This window comes from Harmonia axyridis, chromosome 6 (assembly GCF_914767665.1).
Source record: "Harmonia axyridis chromosome 6, icHarAxyr1.1, whole genome shotgun sequence".
Lineage (NCBI taxonomy): Eukaryota > Metazoa > Arthropoda > Insecta > Coleoptera > Coccinellidae > Harmonia > Harmonia axyridis.
In genome coordinates, this window is record NC_059506.1 from 38,098,496 (window position 1) to 38,117,853 (window position 19,358).

The 19,358-nt window shown below is 34.8% G+C and overlaps 5 protein-coding genes across 10 annotated transcripts in view; 3 read left to right on the top strand and 2 right to left on the bottom strand.

The window, feature by feature from the left end:
• Window positions 1-12,457, bottom strand: part of LOC123681880 (SH2 domain-containing protein 4A-like) — a 29,681-nt gene extending 17,224 nt beyond the window's left edge. Inside the window, exon 1 of one of the 2 annotated variants that reach the window (XM_045620222.1) lies at window positions 12,319-12,457. The gene's annotated coding sequence lies outside the window, so the exon portion shown is untranslated. Of the gene's footprint in view, window positions 1-10,334; window positions 10,558-12,318 lie in introns of those variants that run through there. The other variant, XM_045620221.1, reaches the window with a different exon arrangement.
• Window positions 12,371-15,882, top strand: LOC123681881 (bifunctional methylenetetrahydrofolate dehydrogenase/cyclohydrolase, mitochondrial). 4 transcript variants are annotated; one of them, XM_045620223.1, is made up of 7 exons: window positions 13,486-13,690; window positions 14,134-14,193; window positions 14,607-14,794; window positions 14,855-15,125; window positions 15,196-15,401; window positions 15,458-15,580; window positions 15,633-15,882. In XM_045620223.1, exons 1-7 carry the CDS (start codon window positions 13,677-13,679, stop codon window positions 15,752-15,754), a joined length of 984 nt encoding a protein of 327 aa, XP_045476179.1. In that variant the 5' UTR covers window positions 13,486-13,676; the 3' UTR covers window positions 15,755-15,882. The 4 variants fall into 4 exon arrangements, with proteins under 4 accessions (XP_045476180.1, XP_045476181.1, XP_045476179.1 ...); XM_045620224.1 differs by lacking the exons at window positions 13,486-13,690; window positions 14,134-14,193 and adding an exon at window positions 12,371-12,492; XM_045620225.1 differs by lacking the exon at window positions 14,134-14,193 and having other exon boundaries at window positions 13,455-13,690.
• An 85-nt stretch (window positions 15,883-15,967) lies between these two features.
• Window positions 15,968-17,385, top strand: LOC123681883 (glyoxylate reductase/hydroxypyruvate reductase). Of its 2 annotated transcripts, none has more exons than XM_045620227.1 (3): window positions 15,968-16,157; window positions 16,246-16,375; window positions 16,440-17,385. In XM_045620227.1, the coding sequence occupies exons 2-3, from the start codon at window positions 16,308-16,310 to the stop codon at window positions 17,338-17,340; spliced, it is 969 nt and encodes a 322-aa protein (XP_045476183.1). In that variant the 5' UTR covers window positions 15,968-16,157; window positions 16,246-16,307; the 3' UTR covers window positions 17,341-17,385. The 2 variants fall into 2 exon arrangements, with proteins under 2 accessions (XP_045476183.1, XP_045476184.1); XM_045620228.1 differs by having other exon boundaries at window positions 15,980-16,157; window positions 16,231-16,375.
• Window positions 17,386-17,422: 37 nt separating this feature from the next.
• Window positions 17,423-18,480, top strand: LOC123681884 (thioredoxin domain-containing protein 15). The gene is made up of 2 exons (XM_045620230.1): window positions 17,423-17,572; window positions 17,654-18,480. The coding sequence occupies exons 1-2, from the start codon at window positions 17,524-17,526 to the stop codon at window positions 18,445-18,447; spliced, it is 843 nt and encodes a 280-aa protein (XP_045476186.1). The 5' UTR covers window positions 17,423-17,523; the 3' UTR covers window positions 18,448-18,480.
• A 96-nt stretch (window positions 18,481-18,576) lies between these two features.
• LOC123681885 (V-type proton ATPase subunit F 1) lies at window positions 18,577-19,171 on the bottom strand. The gene has a single exon (XM_045620231.1). The coding sequence runs from the start codon at window positions 19,063-19,065 to the stop codon at window positions 18,694-18,696; it is 372 nt and encodes a 123-aa protein (XP_045476187.1). The 5' UTR covers window positions 19,066-19,171; the 3' UTR covers window positions 18,577-18,693.
• Window positions 19,172-19,358: the final 187 nt, after the last annotated feature.

Consider the following 19,358-nt stretch of genomic DNA (forward strand, 5'->3'; position numbering starts at 1 on the left):
TTGGGCCGAGCTCCAAGCTGTTAATATGCGGATTCTTCGGCCCAAACGCCCGCCGGCAGGTTTTAATTGTAAATGCAAAAGTTCAACGATTTGAGGTTACCCTGGCTTGGTAAATGTCAATGGTGACAGGTGTAAGTGTACGCCAGATGTATAAGAGATGTTTGCAATGTTGAAATTCAAAATTTACGGAAAGATTTAGAACTGGGAGTCCCACATTTTTAAAGGCTTAAAAAGTTGCTTTATCAAAGTTTCGAATCGCTTTTAAGATGGCTTCGAACTCAATAACAGGCCGATTGAAAAGTCCCCGGTCTACCATAGTAAAACACAATTTTTCTTGGCAAAATTCGATTATATAATTCAACATAGTTGCCTTCGAGGGCGATACAGCAATTATAGCTACCTTACAACTTTTCGATACCACGATTTGTCTTTCGCTTCAAAATAGGCTTCAGTTTCGGCGATTACTTTTTCACTGCCGCTAAATTTCTTTCCAGCGAGCATTCTTTTGAAGTCTGAGAACAGGAAAAAGTCGCTGGGGGCCAGATCTGGCGAATACGGTGGATATAGAAGCAATTCGAAGCCCAATTCTTGCAATTTTGCCATTGTTTTCATTGATTTGTGATTTGTCTTGATGAAACAGCACTTTTTTTTCTTCAAATGGGGCCATTTTTTAACGATTTCATTCTTCAAACGATCCAATAACGCTATATAATAATCGCTGTTGATGGTCTGGGTCTTTTGGAGGTAATCAATGAATATTATACCTTGCGCATCCCAGAATACTGATGCCATAACCTTGCCACCTGACTGTTGTGTTTTTCCTCGCTTTGGATTCGGTTCATCGTGTGCAGTCCACTCAGCTGACTGTCGATTGGACTACGGAGTGAAATGATGGAGTCATGTTTCATCCATTGTCACATATCGACGCAAAAATTCAGATTTATTGCACTTAAACAGCTTCAAACACTGCTCAGAAAAAAAAACCGGATTTTCAGCCTTTGACACGACTTTTTGTATAATATTTGAGTGTGAAAATTCATAAAAAAACCTCAAAAGAAATTTGGCTCTAATGAAAAAGTTAATGCCCAGGTTGAAGTCTATTTATAAAGCAAAGACGAAAATGAATCTTGAAGTACATGTATCACTCTTGAAGGTGCCTTTGTTGACGAATAAGTCAAATTCTCAAAAATAATTATGTTTTACTGGTTAAGCAAATTTATTCGAATAAAAATGTTTATTTTCCATGAACATATTGTGTATTTATATCATTTTTGGAGCGAATTATAATTCTTATGAATATATTTGCAGTTTGAATAATTCTGTAGTTATTTTTGCTTTTTATTTACCTTCATTCGCAATTTCTTACAAATGCTAGTCGTATATATTATCTGACCTAAAGAAAAAAAAATTATTTATTTCAATTTATTTTCGATAAGATCGTCGAATTTTCAAATTTTGAGCCCATATGTTATAATATTGGACTACGAAAACGCACATTAAAAATTTAATTGAAAGAAAGGCACTTAGCGAATGGAAAAAACTTCAAATGATGAGCTATTTTCATATTCCATTTAAAAATGGAAATAACTGTATTCACTCACCAAACAACAGCCGAATTTCATAATTGCTTATAATTTTCGCTAATTATTCTATTTTTGGCATGAACGCTCATAGTAATGTTGCAAAAATTGATGCCTTCTTATCAATATTTTATGAATTACCATCAAGATCAACTGAAAATAACCTTATTTTCATGAATAATTCACCCTTATCATAGCAGAATCACTACAATTTTTTTCTTATTTGTAGATCTCGAAAACAAAATTGATAAGTAAACGAAATACTAACCAAATACAACCTTGAATTGATCTGGACCATAACGTTCATCTATCTACTGCTATAATAGAGAACTTTTATCTTTTAAGTAACCTCGAAGATATTAAAACCTCTTTCAGATATCCGAAAGACCTTGAAAGGTATAAAGGAACATCGGCAGCTAAATTTCGATGACGAAATCAACTCTTACGAAAACAGACTATCAAATAAAATGGGCTGTAATGATATCAGGAATTCGATAAAATGAATTGAGGAAGTAATTGGTCATAGAACAATGTTCGTTTTGGAATCTAGGTTATGTTTGAGTATCTGGAACACAGAAAAAAGTGAAAATTAAAGATTTTTCTTCTTCTTCTTTTCAAATAGACTCATCTCCAAAAGTTCTTGTTTAGAGTTCTTCATTCCTTTTCAAGGCCCCTTCGAAGATATTTATTTCCATAGCAGACAGCTATTTTGTGTCATTTCTCAGCCTCCCTTGCCTCTCATAAGATCACCGTCTATTTATAGCGTGTATGTGTGAGCACTGAGCTAAATAAAGCAGAACCGAACAAGTAGCCCATCGTGAACAAACAGCATTATATCCCATATAATCGCGAGCGAATACAACAATTGTTAGACGTGCAACGATAGACGTATCCGTTATAAACTTTTTTTTTCCTCTTATTGGCCGTGCGAACCGAGAAATTGAATGAATGCAAATGGGGCCACTTATATCGCATTAGAGCGTCTTAACCTCAAACAGATGCATTGCGAAACTTGGCACATCGACTCGATAATTCAATTATTTTTTTCTATGCCGATTACACGCTTCGATGAACTCGATGAAACTGCTCTATGGACTCGGAGCGAAGATTATTTATATGCGGGAAAGTTTTTCCAACCTTTTCATCGTTAAGATCGCGGAGGGTTGTTTATACCGATATTTTTCTAGTACTGGAAACGTTTCAAATATTCTCAACTGTAAAAATCAGAATGAAACATAAATAAGTTTGAATATCTCGAACAGAAACTAAGATATTGCGAAATATTTGAAAGAGTTAATATTCAGAAACACCCTGTAACTTGGGAACCAATCGAGATATCTATGATCTGCTTTCAGATATCTTATTGTTTCGAAAAAAGAAATCGGAAATAATCAAAGATTTTGCTGTAAGTCTTATAGTTCTCGAGATGCTTTCAGTGAGCATCGAATTCGGGACACCCTGTACAGAACGCCGGACAGAATTCAATTTGACCATGAATTCTTCGTCAGTGAATAGGACGCAATCATTTAATCCTATCCTCGACTCAAACTTTGAAAATAGCTGATGATTGAATGAAAATTTTATGTAAACGTGCAAGAATCATTCTGTGGTTTCACAACACGAAACGAATCAACAAAGGAGTCTTGTTCCATTCTCGAAAATACATCTGATCCATGTTATTCATTCGCCGTACTTGAACACCACTTCCTGTCTAAGAATGGAATTATTCAAGACAGCGTCTTGTGTTTATTCGAATTCCATACGCACATCGTCATAAAAAACAACATGAAACCAAACACGCACTAACGCCAAACGTCTTTCTTTCATTTTACGTCACTGGCTCTTGTAGTTCTATCCGAGCACAGAATTTTAATTCTACTCGATGGTCTCGATGTCAAAGACACGGTATTCATTCCGAGCCACTGAAACATAGAAAACCGAAATTTGCCACTATAGAAACATAATTTTCTGATAAAAGTCAATAAATCGAAAAATCATTCCACTTTCTCTCCAAAACGAAAATTTTACGTCATCGTAGACGAAAATAGTAGCCGGTCAACATCACTCGATCGAAATTGCAAATGAACGTGAGAAAGTTATGAATAAGTTGTTAGTCAGATTGATGTGCAGAGTCGGTTGTTAGCAGTAACAACGGTATCAAAATTCGCAACGATAGGAGAAACTTCATTTCGCATTAATTTCTATGATGGACCGTCATGTCGATGACTGTTAATTAGTCCTGACCAACCATAGAACTCGCGCTCGTTTTTCTTCTCGTTGTTTGTTTGGGAAACTGGTTTTTTTCCGTCTAATGCTAAATATTGACTGTACCAGTTCAAATATTTATCAACTGACTTGTTTATCAGCTGGCGTTGAATTTGCATCCTGTAAAGTTCACACACACAGATTCATTCTGAACAAGCACACTATGTTAGATAAATTATCGTTAAAACGCGTTTCGCTTGGATATTGTCACATTTAAGACCCATTTTAGTCTCCTTCAGATTGAGGGATACTTCTTTGAACGTAGTTTATAATATTTTGAACTATTAATCTTTGAGAGCTTCAAATTTGAATTTATCTGATATTACATAGAAAATAATTACTTCTCATCGTGAGAACGCATTAAAAAAAGCAATGAACACATAAATGTACTTCAAGTAAGTTTTATTTTCATGTGCCATTTAACAAATGAAGAAATATATAATAACTCTATGCAGGGAATTGTCGAATAACAATAAAATTCTATAATCATTGGGATCTTGCAAAATGTTCTTGATTATGTTCAGTCTTTGACATTGGCGCCTGTTGGTTTTGTAAAAATTGTAGGTAAATTCATTGTTTTGTTGAATTATTTGGGAGTGGAGTCAGTAGTTCTATATTTTTTGAACAATCGACTATTTGACCGTGAAATCTTTCTTCATATAAAGGGTTTTCCAATAAGAGGTTTAATTTTGAATAACCCGATATCTGAGCAGCTATAACTTTTGAAAATGTTGTCTTTTGGGATTTGACAGGTTAAAACTACGCCATTATTGAAAATAGAACGATATACGCTTCAATAACGCGTTGAAATTCACCAATAAATGATATTTTGCAGTCACATCAGTTTGCAAAGCTAGAACATTTTTGCGTCATCGTGAAGCACCTTCAGACTTCAAACCACAAAACATTTTGAAACATCGAATTTTCTATGTTCAAAGTTTTTGTTTAAAACCTGATTTCCAAGTCCAGCCAAGTTTTCAAGTCCAAGGGATCTTTGATTCATTTTCGAGAAATATTCTGATTATAATTTGAATATTATTTGTTGGACTATCCCCGTATAATGTATCGGTTATGTCTGAACTCGCTTTCTGTCTACTTTCGCTGTCGAAATCCGTTCTAAACAAGGCTTGATAAAGCGAAGCTTCTTCACCTAATAGGTTCATTGTTACTTCCTCCCAATTATGCATCTGCATTAATTATATCAGAATAAAATGGCAATAAAAAAAATACTCCGCTCAACTTGGACGGTAGGAGAAAGTTTTTCTGCTAAAAAAAACAACACATCAGCACGGGCGTTTTCAAAAAAGGCCGCGCATACATTTGAATATGAAAAGAACGTCATCGAAGTTGTTTGTTGAACTCTGTGGTGGCGGATTGCCACATTTGTGTTCATTGTCTGATGCAAGAAGTGTTGGTGAATTGGCGAAAGAGGTTTTTGCAATATTTATTACCAGACTAGGCGTCTATCTGATTGCGCCAACTGAAAAAAAAATGCGAAAAGCATTGACGTGAAGTTAGTAGCTTTTGCGCCAAGGGCGTAGTTCTTTTTTTTTTCTTGGGTGGGATAAACGAAAAAAAATTTTTTGATGACATTGTTTACTCATATTTATAATGTAAGAAAGGTTTGATAACGAAGTTTGAACCAAATTACTAGAAACAATTTTTTTTTATTACCAATTCGATTTTTCTCATCTTATATACTGGGTGTTCTGAATTGGAGTTACGAAGGAAAATGAGAGATTCCTAGGGTAATTTAAAAAATAAACATGAGCCCGCAAACGCTTTGTTTTCGAGATACAGGGTGTTTCTTGTAGACTTACTTTTTTGTGATGATTAATCAGTTTATCGAATCTTTAATAATCTTCGCTACAGAGTTGGTAAATAAGTACCAAACTCATAATTAATTTATTTATCACAGCTACCTAATAAGATCTTTATAATAATTTGGATTTTACTAAGAATTATGTACTAAAGAGACCTGTTTGAATTTTTTCTCGAAATCGATTGCAGATATGACAAACTACAACAAACCAAAAAGTGTAGTACTGAACCAGAGTTTGTGTTTAAATATTTATAAACTGCCAGTGGTTCACAAAAAAAATAGATTATAAAACCCTTAATTTGGCTCAATTATGCATATTATTGCAAGTTATTATCGAATCGTTCTTGTTGCTGGCGTCAAACCGAAAAATAGCAATCTTTCAGCTGTCTCAATCTGTCGTCTTTCATTTGCATATTTCGAGTTCTTCGACTGTCATAGAAAGTTGACAATTTCCTATTTTTGTTGTTCACGTGAAATTGATCCAATTGCTCTAGAATTAATTAGGAAAGGATATAATAGCGATAGCTTTAATTGGATCTGAATGGATGTCACGTGAGCAACGAAGGAAATGAGAGGCAGTGGTGTACGAGGGAGGCACATTAAGAACTTAACCCAACCAATCAAAGTGATACCATGGATGATACGAGTTATCTGTAAATTCAATCTGTTAAACTTGAAGTTAAGCAGGGTCAGGCTAGAACAGTGTCTGGATGGGTGACCTCTTATCTTCACGTTTCAGGATCGAAATCAATTTTTTTTTTCAGAACGATCTATGAGCGTTTAAACTTCGGCGATGAATGGCAAAGAAACTGTAGCTGACATTTCGTTCAATTATCACGAAATACTTCGAAGAAATCGACAAGCGTAACGATAGTATTATTTGGAGACCTAGATAGCGTTGTTTTATGTCGGTCAAACCGAATCCACCCACTTCTTTTATCGTTAGATAAAAAATTGGCCCCCATTTCGCTCAGCTATTGTCGAATCGTGACTGTGTAAATTCGAGGCATTTGAAATAGAACAAAGACCGCCTGTTGCGCTGATTTTCGCTATTAGAGCTTTCGTTCTTCGCGTGTGCAAAATTTCAACTCTGTTCGATGAAATAATCCAGCCTGATTCCAAAGGGGTAGTGGATTTCCCACGCTTAAGGCGTGATATCCACGCTTTTCAACTTGACATCTTTCCAGCATTAAAAGACATAACCTACTGAACACAAATGACATAAGAAATGTCAAAAAATGATACACAGTGCTTAAGATGTCTAAAATTATGGTGAATGCACTCGTCATTTTTTGAATGGAATGACATTCGACCAAATTGAAAATATTAGTTTTATTTCGTGGCGGCGCCGCAATGTCATACCTTTCATTTCGATCCTTTTTCTTTGATTTTGACAGGATACATCAATTAAAACCCGATCCAAGTCCAGCAGAAACTTAAACCAATATTCTCAAAATTGGCAAAACAAAAGCTAATCAGTCCATACACCAGGTTTTTAGACATCTTAACAGTGCTCTATAGCTATTCAAAATTGTGTCATTCCATTTGGAAAATTCATAGAGTAATAAACATAGATAAGGGGAATATACGCAATTTTTACATGTCCCCAACATGGTTATAGATTATACGTTGTCGGATTGTGATATATTTTCAAATCCACAATTTTACTATATCGTTATGAATGTATATTATATTGAATGAATTATATTTATTTGAGTGATTCCCGATTAAATATGCAAATTTTAATGTTTTTAATCCGATATTTTTCCTAATTGTCGAATTTATAATAAGCAGAATATTTATTATTTTCTGTGTCTACCTGCTGAAATCCAAGGTTTGACAAATTTTGCTCTCCTAGTGTCATCGGTTGTTTCACGTCGTTTGGCGCGCTTGAAGTTTGTTTTCTGAATTTCAGATATATTTAGGTATTCATCTCAATATATTTTGTTTTAATATGAAACATTGATTCACTATGGGACATAAGAAGTGCGTTCTTGGTGGAGAAACTCGCGAATTGAGTGAAATATCGTATCACCGATATGTTTTCATTTCCGCGCGCTTCATGTCAAATTCGATAGTTCATGTCGGGGACAAAATTTGCTTACTGAAAATAAAATATGCTCCCTCTTTCTATGTTTATTACTCTGAGAGTATAACCATTTTAAATTTAAACATTTCTTTAGGAAAACCCCCTATTTCAATGTTTTCATCACAACTCTCCTAGAACTCTGCGCCATACTTTAGAAGCTTAGAGATTGTAAGAATTAGGAAAACAGGCTTTTTTCGATGTAGGCTTTGTTACCCCATCGCTTTTCCCAATCTGGGGCTCAAACTTTGACTCTTAAATTCGTAAGACTTACGATCTCGACTTAAAAAGATTTTCGAAGGATATTTTCTTCAATACCCACAAAACTAAGTAAAGAGATCTCAAGGAAGCCATAATCGACGCAATATATACTTTCGGTAGAAAGTCACGGTTCAAAACACCGTGTGAAAAAAATTGAACGGTCTCCTAATCGACGTTCTACTCGGAAGTTGACCGGATTTTCACACATTCTAATGGGAAAAGGCCAAGTTTGGAATTCCGGAGGAAGTTGATTTTCACATGCATAAGATGCACGATGTGTGCAAGTGCACAAAGCTATTTACGAGCTGGTAATACATAGGATCGTTTGTAACGTCCTATTATCTCCCTATCTGGACTGCACCTCGCTTATTATCATACTTTGTTGCTCTTTGTTGGATACCAGACGTGCTCTATCTTTTTGCCTTTGCGCTAATGATTCCATTGTTTTTCGAGAGCGGTTTTCCATTTGATGTGTACGATTTTAACTCGATAATGAAAGGATTGTTGTATTCGGAAGATGATGCCTATTGAAGTCTTTAATGGAATTATGATGGCCCAAAAGCAATTTTTGTAGCACTGTTCTACCTTGTCCTTCGTTCCTGAGAGTTGGTACTGGGCTGTACGCAGTGTTGCCAGGCCAAAAAAATTATTATCGCTAGAATCTTCATCAAAATGAAGACAAGGTATATCGTGATATATTTCACCATAAGAAAGGGTCGGAACTGGGAAATTACATCTGCTTTTGCAAGACAGAAAAAAATGGAAAAATATCTTTCATTTTACCATAATATTGGTAAGAACAATAATTCACTCGATAATAAGTCCCAGACTAACCAGTAAATACACCTTTTTTTCTAGAAAATACGACTCTAATCGTCAACATAATCGCCTTGAACAGTGATACTCCAATTCTTCTCTAACTTCACAATACCTTTTTTGTAAAAAGATTTGACTTTGCTTTCAAAATAGGCTTCAATCTCGACAATCACTTCTTCATTTGAGTCAAATTTCTTTCCCTGGAGTGAAGCGCGCTATTTTTATTGAGAATAGCTTATATGAGATCATCTACAGTCCAGACAGAGTATTTCACACCAAATTTAATCAAAATCGGATATTAGTTGCAGAAGTTAAAGCTGTTTTAAGGATATAAGGATACACAGACAGACAGAGACGAAACTAAAATTGTTAAGGATGGTCTGAAACCCATTTTGGAAATTTTGGTATCGGAGACCAAAACAATTGCTATCAGCAGAACGCTTGAAAATCGATTGCTTTACACCGCTGTAATAAATCTAGTTGGAAAATGTTATCAATGAATTTTGAAGGCTAAAAATACACTAAGATTTATTATTTCCTTTTTTATCTCACTTCGTATAAGAAAATCATGTGATAAGAGTGAATATCAAGCAGCGAGATCTGAACCTGGTTTGTTCCTTCTTAAATCGGAAAAAAATAATTGTAAACAGCCAAAACACAGAATGTGTTATTTCATTCCTTATGAAGCTAGGAGGATTAATGCATTAATCAAATGATTCTAAATCCTTTGAGATGATTTCACAGTTTACGTGTTTGAATGTGGAAAAACGAATTGAAAAATTGGTTTGTTCAACATCCAGAGCTTTTCACGTAAACTATACGAGCTGTAGTAATAAAATTCGGTAATAAATAATTGGTTTTTATACCCTATAGATCCTCCTAGCTGATACATGAATTTTTGAAGCTTAAAAACTTGGTATTAGGCATCTTTGCGAGTTTCTAGGTCGAAGGTTGTAAACGACAAGACCACGTCTAAAAAGTTCGGAATTTTCTCTGTTAAAAGAATGTTAATTCCTACGAAACTTTAAGACTAGCATTAACAAAATTGACAGCATGTATTAATGAGAAAATTCGAAATAAAATAGCTCACATCGCAAAGTTCTAGCCCTTGAAGTATCGGAATTGGGAATGGTGCCTTCGAATATTTAGTATATTTTTATGTGTGATAAGGTTTTTTTACGATGAGAGATGAAAAAATTAAATATACCTAGAGTTTTTGGATTAAACACATTTTAAAAGGTCAAGTATAGAATTTTCGTCGGTGTCTTAAAAAACCCCGAGAAAATTTCTTTGAACGATCCCAAAAATGTGTCATCGAAAATACTAAACCAAAACAAAGAAGAAAAACCTCAAAAATTACAAACAAACCAACTCTCACGCACTTTACCTCCACTACAAACAACACAACAAAGATGGTAAACAAACACAACACAAAAAATAAACAAGGAAGAAAAACGCCGAGACAAAACACCTGGCGACCGAAAAAAAAAACAACAACACTCACCTCTTTTTCGTATCCGCCAGGCCAGAAAAAACACCCGATCGCACTTTCGACGCTACGGAAAAACTCTCTGCGAACTAAGCGCGCGCGGAAAAGCGCATCTGAGGGCGCGAAAAACCCGTGTCGCGAAGAAACAACTGCAAATCGCCTCGCGCCTGTGCACTAGCCGTAACAGAATCGCGTTACCAGCTCTGACCACGATCGAACAGCGACTGGCAAGACGAGAAACGCGTCGAGCGGAGAAACTGGCGTTTTCTTCTGTTCTAGGAGGCCCGGGGCCAGGAAACCGCCTTGAATACGGCCCTGCCTACCGATCGCGGGATTTTCCGGCGAAAAATCCGTTGGCGGAGGTAACGTACAGGAAGAAGAAGAAAAAACTGCATAAAGTTCACTCTATGGTTCTTAATTTCGTCACAGAATATATCAAATCGATATTCTTCTTGAATTTTCTATGGTTCGATTGACGCAATCAACACGAAATTCTGCGAGAAGCTTGACTTCGTCATAATATATGAACATGCAGGATCTCAACACGATCGGATTCGTAGTCACGAAAATATCGGGTATTTTTTATCCTTTATTCTTCTTGACTCTTCTATGGTTCTGATGATGTGATCAGCTCTCAGAGTAATAAACATAGAGAGAGGGAGCATATGTCATTTTCAGTAAGCAAATTTTGTCCCCAACATGAACTATCAAATTTGACAAGAAGCGCGCGGAAATGAAAACATATCAGTGATACGATATTTCACTCAATTCGTTTCTCCACAAAGAACGCTCTTCTTATGGCCCATTGTGAATCAACGTTTCATATTAACTCAACTAAATAACTACCTAAATACATCAGAAATTCAGAAAACAAACTTCTAGCGCGCCAAAAGACGTGAAACAACCGATGACACTAGGAGAGCAAAAGTTGCCAAACCTCGGATTTCAGCAGGTAGATACAGAAAATAATAAATATTCTGCTTATTATAAATTCGACAATTAGGAAAAATATCGGATTCCAAATATTCAAATTTGAATATTTAATCGGGAATCACTCAAATAAATATATTTCATTCAATATAACATACATTCATAACGATATAGTAAAATTGTGGATTTGAAAATATATCACAATCCGACAACGTAACCTAACCATGTTGGGAACATGTAAAAATTGCGTATACTTCCTCTATCTATGATTATTACTCTATGGATCAGCTTGACATTTTGCACAGAACATAGAAGTATTATAAAATATCAATATCTGAAATCCCAACTTCGTCGATTTTGTGGTCACGCAAATATAAGATATCTTTTTTCGATATTCTTCTTGCATTTTCTATGGTTCTGCTAATGCGATTAATATGAAATTTTTCACGAGGCTTTGAATCGTCATTCTACAACCAAATATAAATTTTCATTACGATCTATTGTGCAGTTTCAAAATTAACAAAAAAACATCTGAAACGGCCTTAGTTACGGAACCCCTAGTCAGATTTTCATGTTTTTTCATGCACAACTCCTACCCTGAGTTTGAAGAAGCTAAAATAAGGGTAGGATCATCCACAACCCAAAAAGGTTACCCATGCCAAATTCCATCAAAAGTGGATAAGAACTACAAAAGTTAAGGCTGTTGGTACACACAGATCGACAGACATAAAATTCCTGTCTGAGATTCTAGCATTTTTTTTTCCTACTAAGAGTTTAGAACGCAATATATCCGATGCGTGAATTTTAAAGGCTAAAATGCTCTAATGTTATGGTAAGAAATCGCACTTAGCATATTTTTTCTACTTCTTGTAATAAACTTTCAACCATCAGTTAATTTAGTGCAAAAATAATGAACCTTTGTATAAAATTCGCGTAGTTTTCAGTCTTCAACGCTTAATTCCTAATAATTACTTTAATTGATGGTATGTGGACCAATTGAATTCGTCCAAATTAGCGGGTGCAAAGCTGACGAAGAATGAGTCAGGCTGTGGTACATATACATACTCACCCATACTCAAAACTGAGAACAATGGATCGAAGACGGCTATCGGACTGACTCACACGATAATCAATTTCTTTTTACTCCGTTTGCCATGGTACAATCCGAATAATGGGTCTGGCTGCCAGAAATATAGTGCAAGAGCTTGCTTACGGTCTGAAAAAAAATGTGGCGCTGGTTAAGGTAGGCTGTATTTTTCATTTGATTCGGAGATAATCTTCTATGATTTTTTTTCTATGTTCAATCGATAAATCAAAGATCAGATTCGTAAGTTACTCTGTGGTATATGCAGTCTGGGACATAGAAACTTTAATCATAGAAAATATATCAGGAAAGTAAAGCATAAGGAAATAATTTGAGAATTAAGCTGAATATCACTACGCTCTCAAATGATTAGCTCCTTTTAGAAGCAGCAAACCTTCGGTATCGACCCTGGCTGTAAGATTAATGTTTGACAAATGACTCACACTTATCTTTACCTATTAGTATTCGCAAATAGGAACTCCTTTGCCCTAAGCAATACTGAATTGTTATAAATGTCAAACATTTTGTAACGTAACTTTGTGTACATTCCAGTTGAGTGAAATTCATGCTCAAACTCATGCATTTAAATATAATGGAAATAGTTTCCAACTTATTGGTGGATGCGCTAATGACTTATTTTCAAATTAATATTCAATTAATTTCACCACATCCTTGTCTGTTTCTCTTCAATCCGTAGATCTTCGAAATCTATGAAAAAAATTATTGAGCTCATCGTATGAAACTTCTTACGGCGTAAAAACGAATTTTTCATTTTATTTCAATATTCTGAGAAATCTAAAACTCAAACTATGTACTTGAAACAAAAAAACGACAAAAATAATATTTCTCTGAGGAAAATTCTAAATTATATCATCTAAACAAATTAATTAAGTCAACTGAGACCTGAAAACTATTTTGGTGGATGCGATACCAAAATCCAAATTTCCCTTTTAAAAATTCTGATTGAATATTCGTGTCCTTGCCATTTTTTCACAAAAAAGTACGATCCTTGGTAGAGTATAGACAACTGATATAAAATTATTATATATTGGACGATTCCTGCTTTTGTTGAGGTGTGGATAAGCAACACACAATGCATTTAACTGTCTCTACTCCAGAGTCCATCTATCTTATCAAAGAAAAAGACAGAATATCGGAGAATTCAAAATTCCATGTTGGCATAATTACGTTTTCGTTTCTTAATCCTTAAGTAAACTCCAATTTCGAAAATATTCGTCACATTCTTGCCTATTGTCCCAAAACCAAACCAGTTTGTGGTTCTAGTTTCTTGCAATTGAATTCTTCCAAGAAGAAAGAGTGCTGCTATTCAGTATTCATTAACAATGTCAGATTCCATGTGAGTCATACAGAGTAATTTATATCGGGCCCCCTTATCATTACTTCAACCATACCCCCCACGAATATAATCATAATAAACAAAAAAATTTTATCGCAAAATGCTAAATTCAGCGTATGAATCGTGGTTATCAATCGAGGTCAAATGTTATTAGTTCAATATCACATGGTGTAACTTATTTATATTGGCACGTTTTATTGTAGAAATAGGAATTTTTCGATGATTGAAAACTCGAAAAAGCCCCTCTCACAAGCTGAAGGGTTTTTGCCAATATTATTTTATAACCTCACTTTACTTTTTCTCTGTGCTCCCGTTTGAAATGGACATTTTATTTCGATTATATCTGCTAAGGGATTACTTTTTATTAATAGTACTATTAAATTTATTAATGATTTTACCTGACATTTATCGGAGAACTAAATATTTAATAGTATGTTTTGCAGAAGCTTGATAAGAAACACATTTTCCAATAATTTTTCCACGGAGATGTTGAGGAACATGGGGTAGGTAAAATTATTTTCTTCTGGGTTCTCGACTTCTAAATCTCCGATAAATTTTCCTTTCGAATCAAACGATAACGAAAACACTGTCATTACGAAATAAAAATTAAAAATGTCGTAACCCTGTCTACCAGCTTGATGCAACAACTGGTATCTGTATTATTCCAACTGTTTTTGACGTAAAATTTTATTTTTCTTCTATTGAGAAATCGTAGACGCACTTTATCGATTAAACTATAAATATATAAAAGGCTCGAAACAATCAATACCAAAGTAATAATTTCGAAGTTCGTCTTGAGCTATTAATAATTTTATTAAGCTATTTTCTCAATAGTTTCAAACTATGAGAATAATGTATGTTTCACATTAATAATAACTAAAATCTCTATAATGAATTCATCTTAATTTCTTTCCAGAAAAGCAGCTGAAATCATAGATGGAAAGAAAATTGCAGGCGAGATTAAAAAAGAATTGAAACGTGATATCGACAAATGGATGGAGAATAACAATAACAGGGCTCCAAGTTTAGTGGCAATTTTGGTAGGAGAGGATCCTGCCAGCAAAAAATATGTGCAATTCAAGATGCAAGCTGCCAAGGAAGTTGGTAAGTAATCAATATTCTCAATGAAAATCTACAACCATTTCATAACGATTCTTTTTAAAGGCATCACAAGTTCAACTATCAAACTTGATTCTTCGGTGACTGAAAACGAACTTTTGGATCTTATAAATAAACTTAATAAAGACGACAAATGTGATGGGATACTGGTGCAACTGCCTGTGCCAGATCATGTTTCGGAAAGGAGATTATGTAACGCAGTTGATCCAAAGAAAGATGTTGACGGTTTTCATATAAATAATATCGGAAAGCTCTGCAGTAACGTTGATACGTTTGTACCTTGCACAGCTTTAGCGGTTATAGAATTGCTCAAAAGGTTTGTATATTTTTATCAGGGGATGAAAGTCAAAAATTTAGACTTACTTAATCAATGGATTTCTTTACAGGTCAAAAATTGAAACCTTCGGAAAGAATGTGGTGGTATGTGGGAGATCAAAGAATGTTGGACTTCCTATGGCTATGCTTCTTCATTCTGATTATAGAAATGAACTTCCCGGTATGGAGGCTACAGTGACCATGTGCCACAGGAATACTCCTCCCGATGAATTAATGTATTTCACTAAAAGAGCAGATATAATCGTTAGTGCGACAGGCAAGTATTAAATTATATCCAAGATGTATTCAATCTAAAGTAACTTGAAATTTTAGGTGTTGTGAATCTTATCAAAGCAGATATGGTCAAACCTGGGGCTTGTGTAATAGATGTTGGTATTACTAGAATACCAACCGAAGATGGAAAGTCAAAAATTGTAGGAGATGTTGATTTTGAAGGTAAAAGAATAAAATAAAAAAACTGATAGAAATAAAAAAAATTTAATTTCAGGTGTGGAAAAAATAGCTGGACACATAACACCTGTTCCTGGCGGTGTTGGCCCAATGACTGTAGCAATGTTAATGAAAAATACCTTCCAAGCAGCAAAGGGATTGAAAGCTGTAATTCAATAACTCATTGTTGATCTCAACAAATTTATAAATTGAATACCTTGGAAGTATTATAATTATTATATCATATTTATAAATGCACAATAACACATAAGAATTTTTATACCTAATAAACTTACTGTTTTATTTGATTTTGTTTTGTTTTAAGTCCTACTCATTGAACTAATAATACATATTAATTCTATGGTCCAATTTGATTCCAAAGAAGTTCATTATATTCAAATACGCAAAATAAGTTGCGACTATCTTTGTGTCCTCTGTCATTTGACAAACAAGGTCATTGGTCATTCCGAATTTGCTCAGATCAGACGTTTTCTTAATAAATTAAAGTTGAATTTCCGATCATAGAAGAGGTTAAATTACTCGCCGTTTTGGAGGTTACTAGATATTTTTCTCAATTTAACAAGTATGTAGAACTTTGACTTCATAGTTTTATTCGAAGAGCAACTATAATATTAACAGTATGATTTACAACAAAGCTGTACGTTTTTTAGGCAAATACCTACATAAAGACATCTTAGTTAGATCCCTAACCTCTGTTCAAAATTCATCCACGATGGGTCTACCAAGGGTATATGTTACAAGAATTATAAGCGAGCATGCCACGTTTATAATGCACAAAGAGTAAGTTTGAGTCAGGATAATAATTGTTTATTATTGAAAACATTTTTTTTTGCATTCATATTAGATGTCACGTCAGCGGATGGTCAGGGTCGGATCCAGTACCTCCAACCGAACTAGCTGAGAACATAGAAAAGGTCGATGGCCTCTTCTGTATGCTCACCGATAAAATCGACAAGGATTTACTGGATAAAGCCAAGAATCTCAAGGTAATTGCAACTATGTCAGCTGGATACGACCATTTGGATTTAGAAGAAATCAAGAAAAGAGGTATAAGAGTTGGATACACGCCAGACACCTTGACAGACACAACTGCTGAGCTCACAGTGGGCCTATTACTGGCAACTTGTCGAAGGTTTATGCTAGCCAATGCAGAAGCCAGAGATGGAAGGTGGCAGGCATGGTCACCATTTTGGATGTGTGGCGGCACTCTGAAAGATGCGACTGTCGGATTCTACGGTTTTGGAAGAATAGGCCAAGCGGTAGCTCGGAGGCTGATACCTTTCAAAACCAAGCAGATCCTATACACAACGAGAAGCGAGAAGCCTGAAGCTCGAGAATTGGGAGCTTCAAAGGTGGATTTCGATTATTTACTTGGAAATTCAGACTTTATAGTGGTTTGCTGCAGTTTGAACGAAGGTACCCGTGAAATATTCGATCTTGAAGCTTTCAAGAAAATGAAGAAGCTCGCGGTTTTCATCAACACCGCTAGAGGGGATGTTGTGAAACAAGATGATTTGGTGGTAGCACTTCAGAACAAAATTATTTGGGGAGCTGGTTTGGACGTTATGACGCCTGAACCATTACCCGTTGATCATGAACTGTTCAAACTAGACAACTGCGTTATATTACCCCACATTGGAAGTGCCACCCAGAATTGTCGCTTGGAAATGGCCGCATTAACAGCTGCAAATATTGTTACTGCTCTTAAGGGCGAACCTATGCCCTCAGAACTTGTACTTAATTGAATAATCCTGTGTAACTGTGAATTAATATAGTTTTTTAAAATGAAATTTTTATTATTACAACCCTGTCATTCAAATATATGATAAAGATAATTTCATTTTACGATACCTCTATGGTTTTCCGTATCGTAATAAAGGTTATGTTGAAATAAACAAATAGAAAAGGAGGATATAAATGATATTTAGATGATTTTCCTACGAAATTCAATAATAGTAGTAATACTATGCATTTATCGTAAGTGATCACCATTATCAAAAAATATGTTATCAACTTGTAGAAAATTAATTTTTTCTATGAATTTTCATTGCTTTTCAGATTTATATGCAGATAACATACTTTCTAACGAGGCTCTAACGCCTGAAACTCTTCCAAAGTTACCCAAAGAAATAGGAGATGCTGTTCCAGATATCAGTGAAAGGGAAATTTCACCGAATACCACTATAAACTTAAATAATGACTCAATAAATTCAAATAACGCATCTGCGAAAAATGTTACAATTAAATTTGTGAATTGTCTCCCAAATTTGGGTTCTGAGCAGGTTGAATTAGTAAATGATACCCATTTAATACAAATTTTGACGCCTGATCCTAATATTACTGCTAAAGATACGCCAGCCAAGTGCGTTATGGTTATGTTTTACTCTAATATTGGAACCTTTTCTAGTATGGCCGCACCCCATTTCAACGCCTTACCTAGGGCTTTTCCTGACATAAAAATGGCAGCAATCAATACAGTTATGTTCCATTTATTCAATACTCAAAATGGGATAGTAGGTATACCATCCCTGATTCTGTTTCATAATGGTAAAGCTGTAGCTAAATTCAGCGACCCTGAATACACTTTAGAGCTGTTTTCCAAATTTATTCGAAGACATACTGCTATCGAACCAAAGGAAAAGTCAATAGTCACATCTGCAGATTTTGCTGGGCCAGTTATAAGTTCACCATCAAAACATACAGATGTTTTCTTAGTTATGTCATGGGTATTTGTGATATTTTGTGCTATTTATTACTTTATGAAATCATCTTGGTGGATTTGGATTCTAGAGACTGTGCAAAACAATTGGAGGGAGGCAGAAGACCAAGCTGAACATTTACATGATGATTAAAATATTATTTATAAATAAAATCATTTTATATAATTATTTCTTATTTATTTCGATAATAAATATTCAACTACATAAGGTGATAGTTTCATTCTGAAAGATTTCATTTTTAGGCATTTTAATGACTCAGGCTCCATCAAATAAATTTTAATACTCTTCAACATAAAATTTAACTATTATATGAATACATTAGAGGAATGTTATATACAACGTAATATATAAACACTTTTCCTGCTTCTAAAATACAATTTAAGAAAAATCTTCAGGGTTGAACATTCCTCTGGCCCTTCTTAAAATAGAATCTTTGCTAGCATCATAAGGATGATCTTTCGAAGGAATTTCAAGAACTGCAGGGACGGGCTGATTATGTGAATCAATAACATGTCGGATCATTTCTGCAATGTTTTGGGAAATGAGAATGATATCAATATCATCCCTTTTAATGAATCTCTTGAAACACTCCTCAATTTCACTGACTGCTGTACCCTTGTCGACAACCAGAAAATTAGGGTGGCGATTTTTGTTTATCTCCCCAACTCCACCAAGTAAGAAGCCAACACATGTGTCTTCGTCTCCAATTACGGAAATTAGTTTTCCTTTGACAGCTGAATGTAGGGCCATTTTTCTTTACAAGATAATTGTTCGAAGAGAAATTTCAAGATATCGAAGTGTTTATTGAAGAACCAAAATCACATGACAGATTGGAGATTTGAACAGCTGACTGAGCTGACACAAATTTCTATTGATTACAATTTGACTACTGACATTCGTAGTTTTTTAGTTGTGTAGGCACCAAATATTATTTACGGACCATAAAGTACGAATCTACCTAAATATTGCCGCAAATAAAGAATTTAATTTATTATATGCATTCTTTTCTTGAGATTCATGTGTTTTTTCTATTAATATCCAAG

Bases quoted from the DNA above. Each gene is read 5' to 3' on its own strand.
- LOC123681884 (XM_045620230.1), top strand. From the start codon at position 17,524: ATGATTTTCCTACGAAATTCAATAATAGTAGTAATACTATGCATTTAT. The intron at 17,573-17,653 runs GTAAGTGATCAC...ATTGCTTTTCAG, and splicing joins AGTAATACTATGCATTTATC to ATTTATATGCAGATAACATA.
- LOC123681881 (XM_045620223.1), top strand. The intron at 14,795-14,854 runs GTAAGTAATCAA...TTCTTTTTAAAG, and splicing joins GCAAGCTGCCAAGGAAGTTG to GCATCACAAGTTCAACTATC. The intron at 15,402-15,457 runs GCAAGTATTAAA...TTGAAATTTTAG, and splicing joins TATAATCGTTAGTGCGACAG to GTGTTGTGAATCTTATCAAA.
- LOC123681885 (XM_045620231.1), bottom strand. From the start codon at position 19,065: ATGGCCCTACATTCAGCTGTCAAAGGAAAACTAATTTCCGTAATTGGA.
- LOC123681883 (XM_045620227.1), top strand. From the start codon at position 16,308: ATGGGTCTACCAAGGGTATATGTTACAAGAATTATAAGCGAGCATGCC. The intron at 16,376-16,439 runs GTAAGTTTGAGT...CATTCATATTAG, and splicing joins ACGTTTATAATGCACAAAGA to ATGTCACGTCAGCGGATGGT.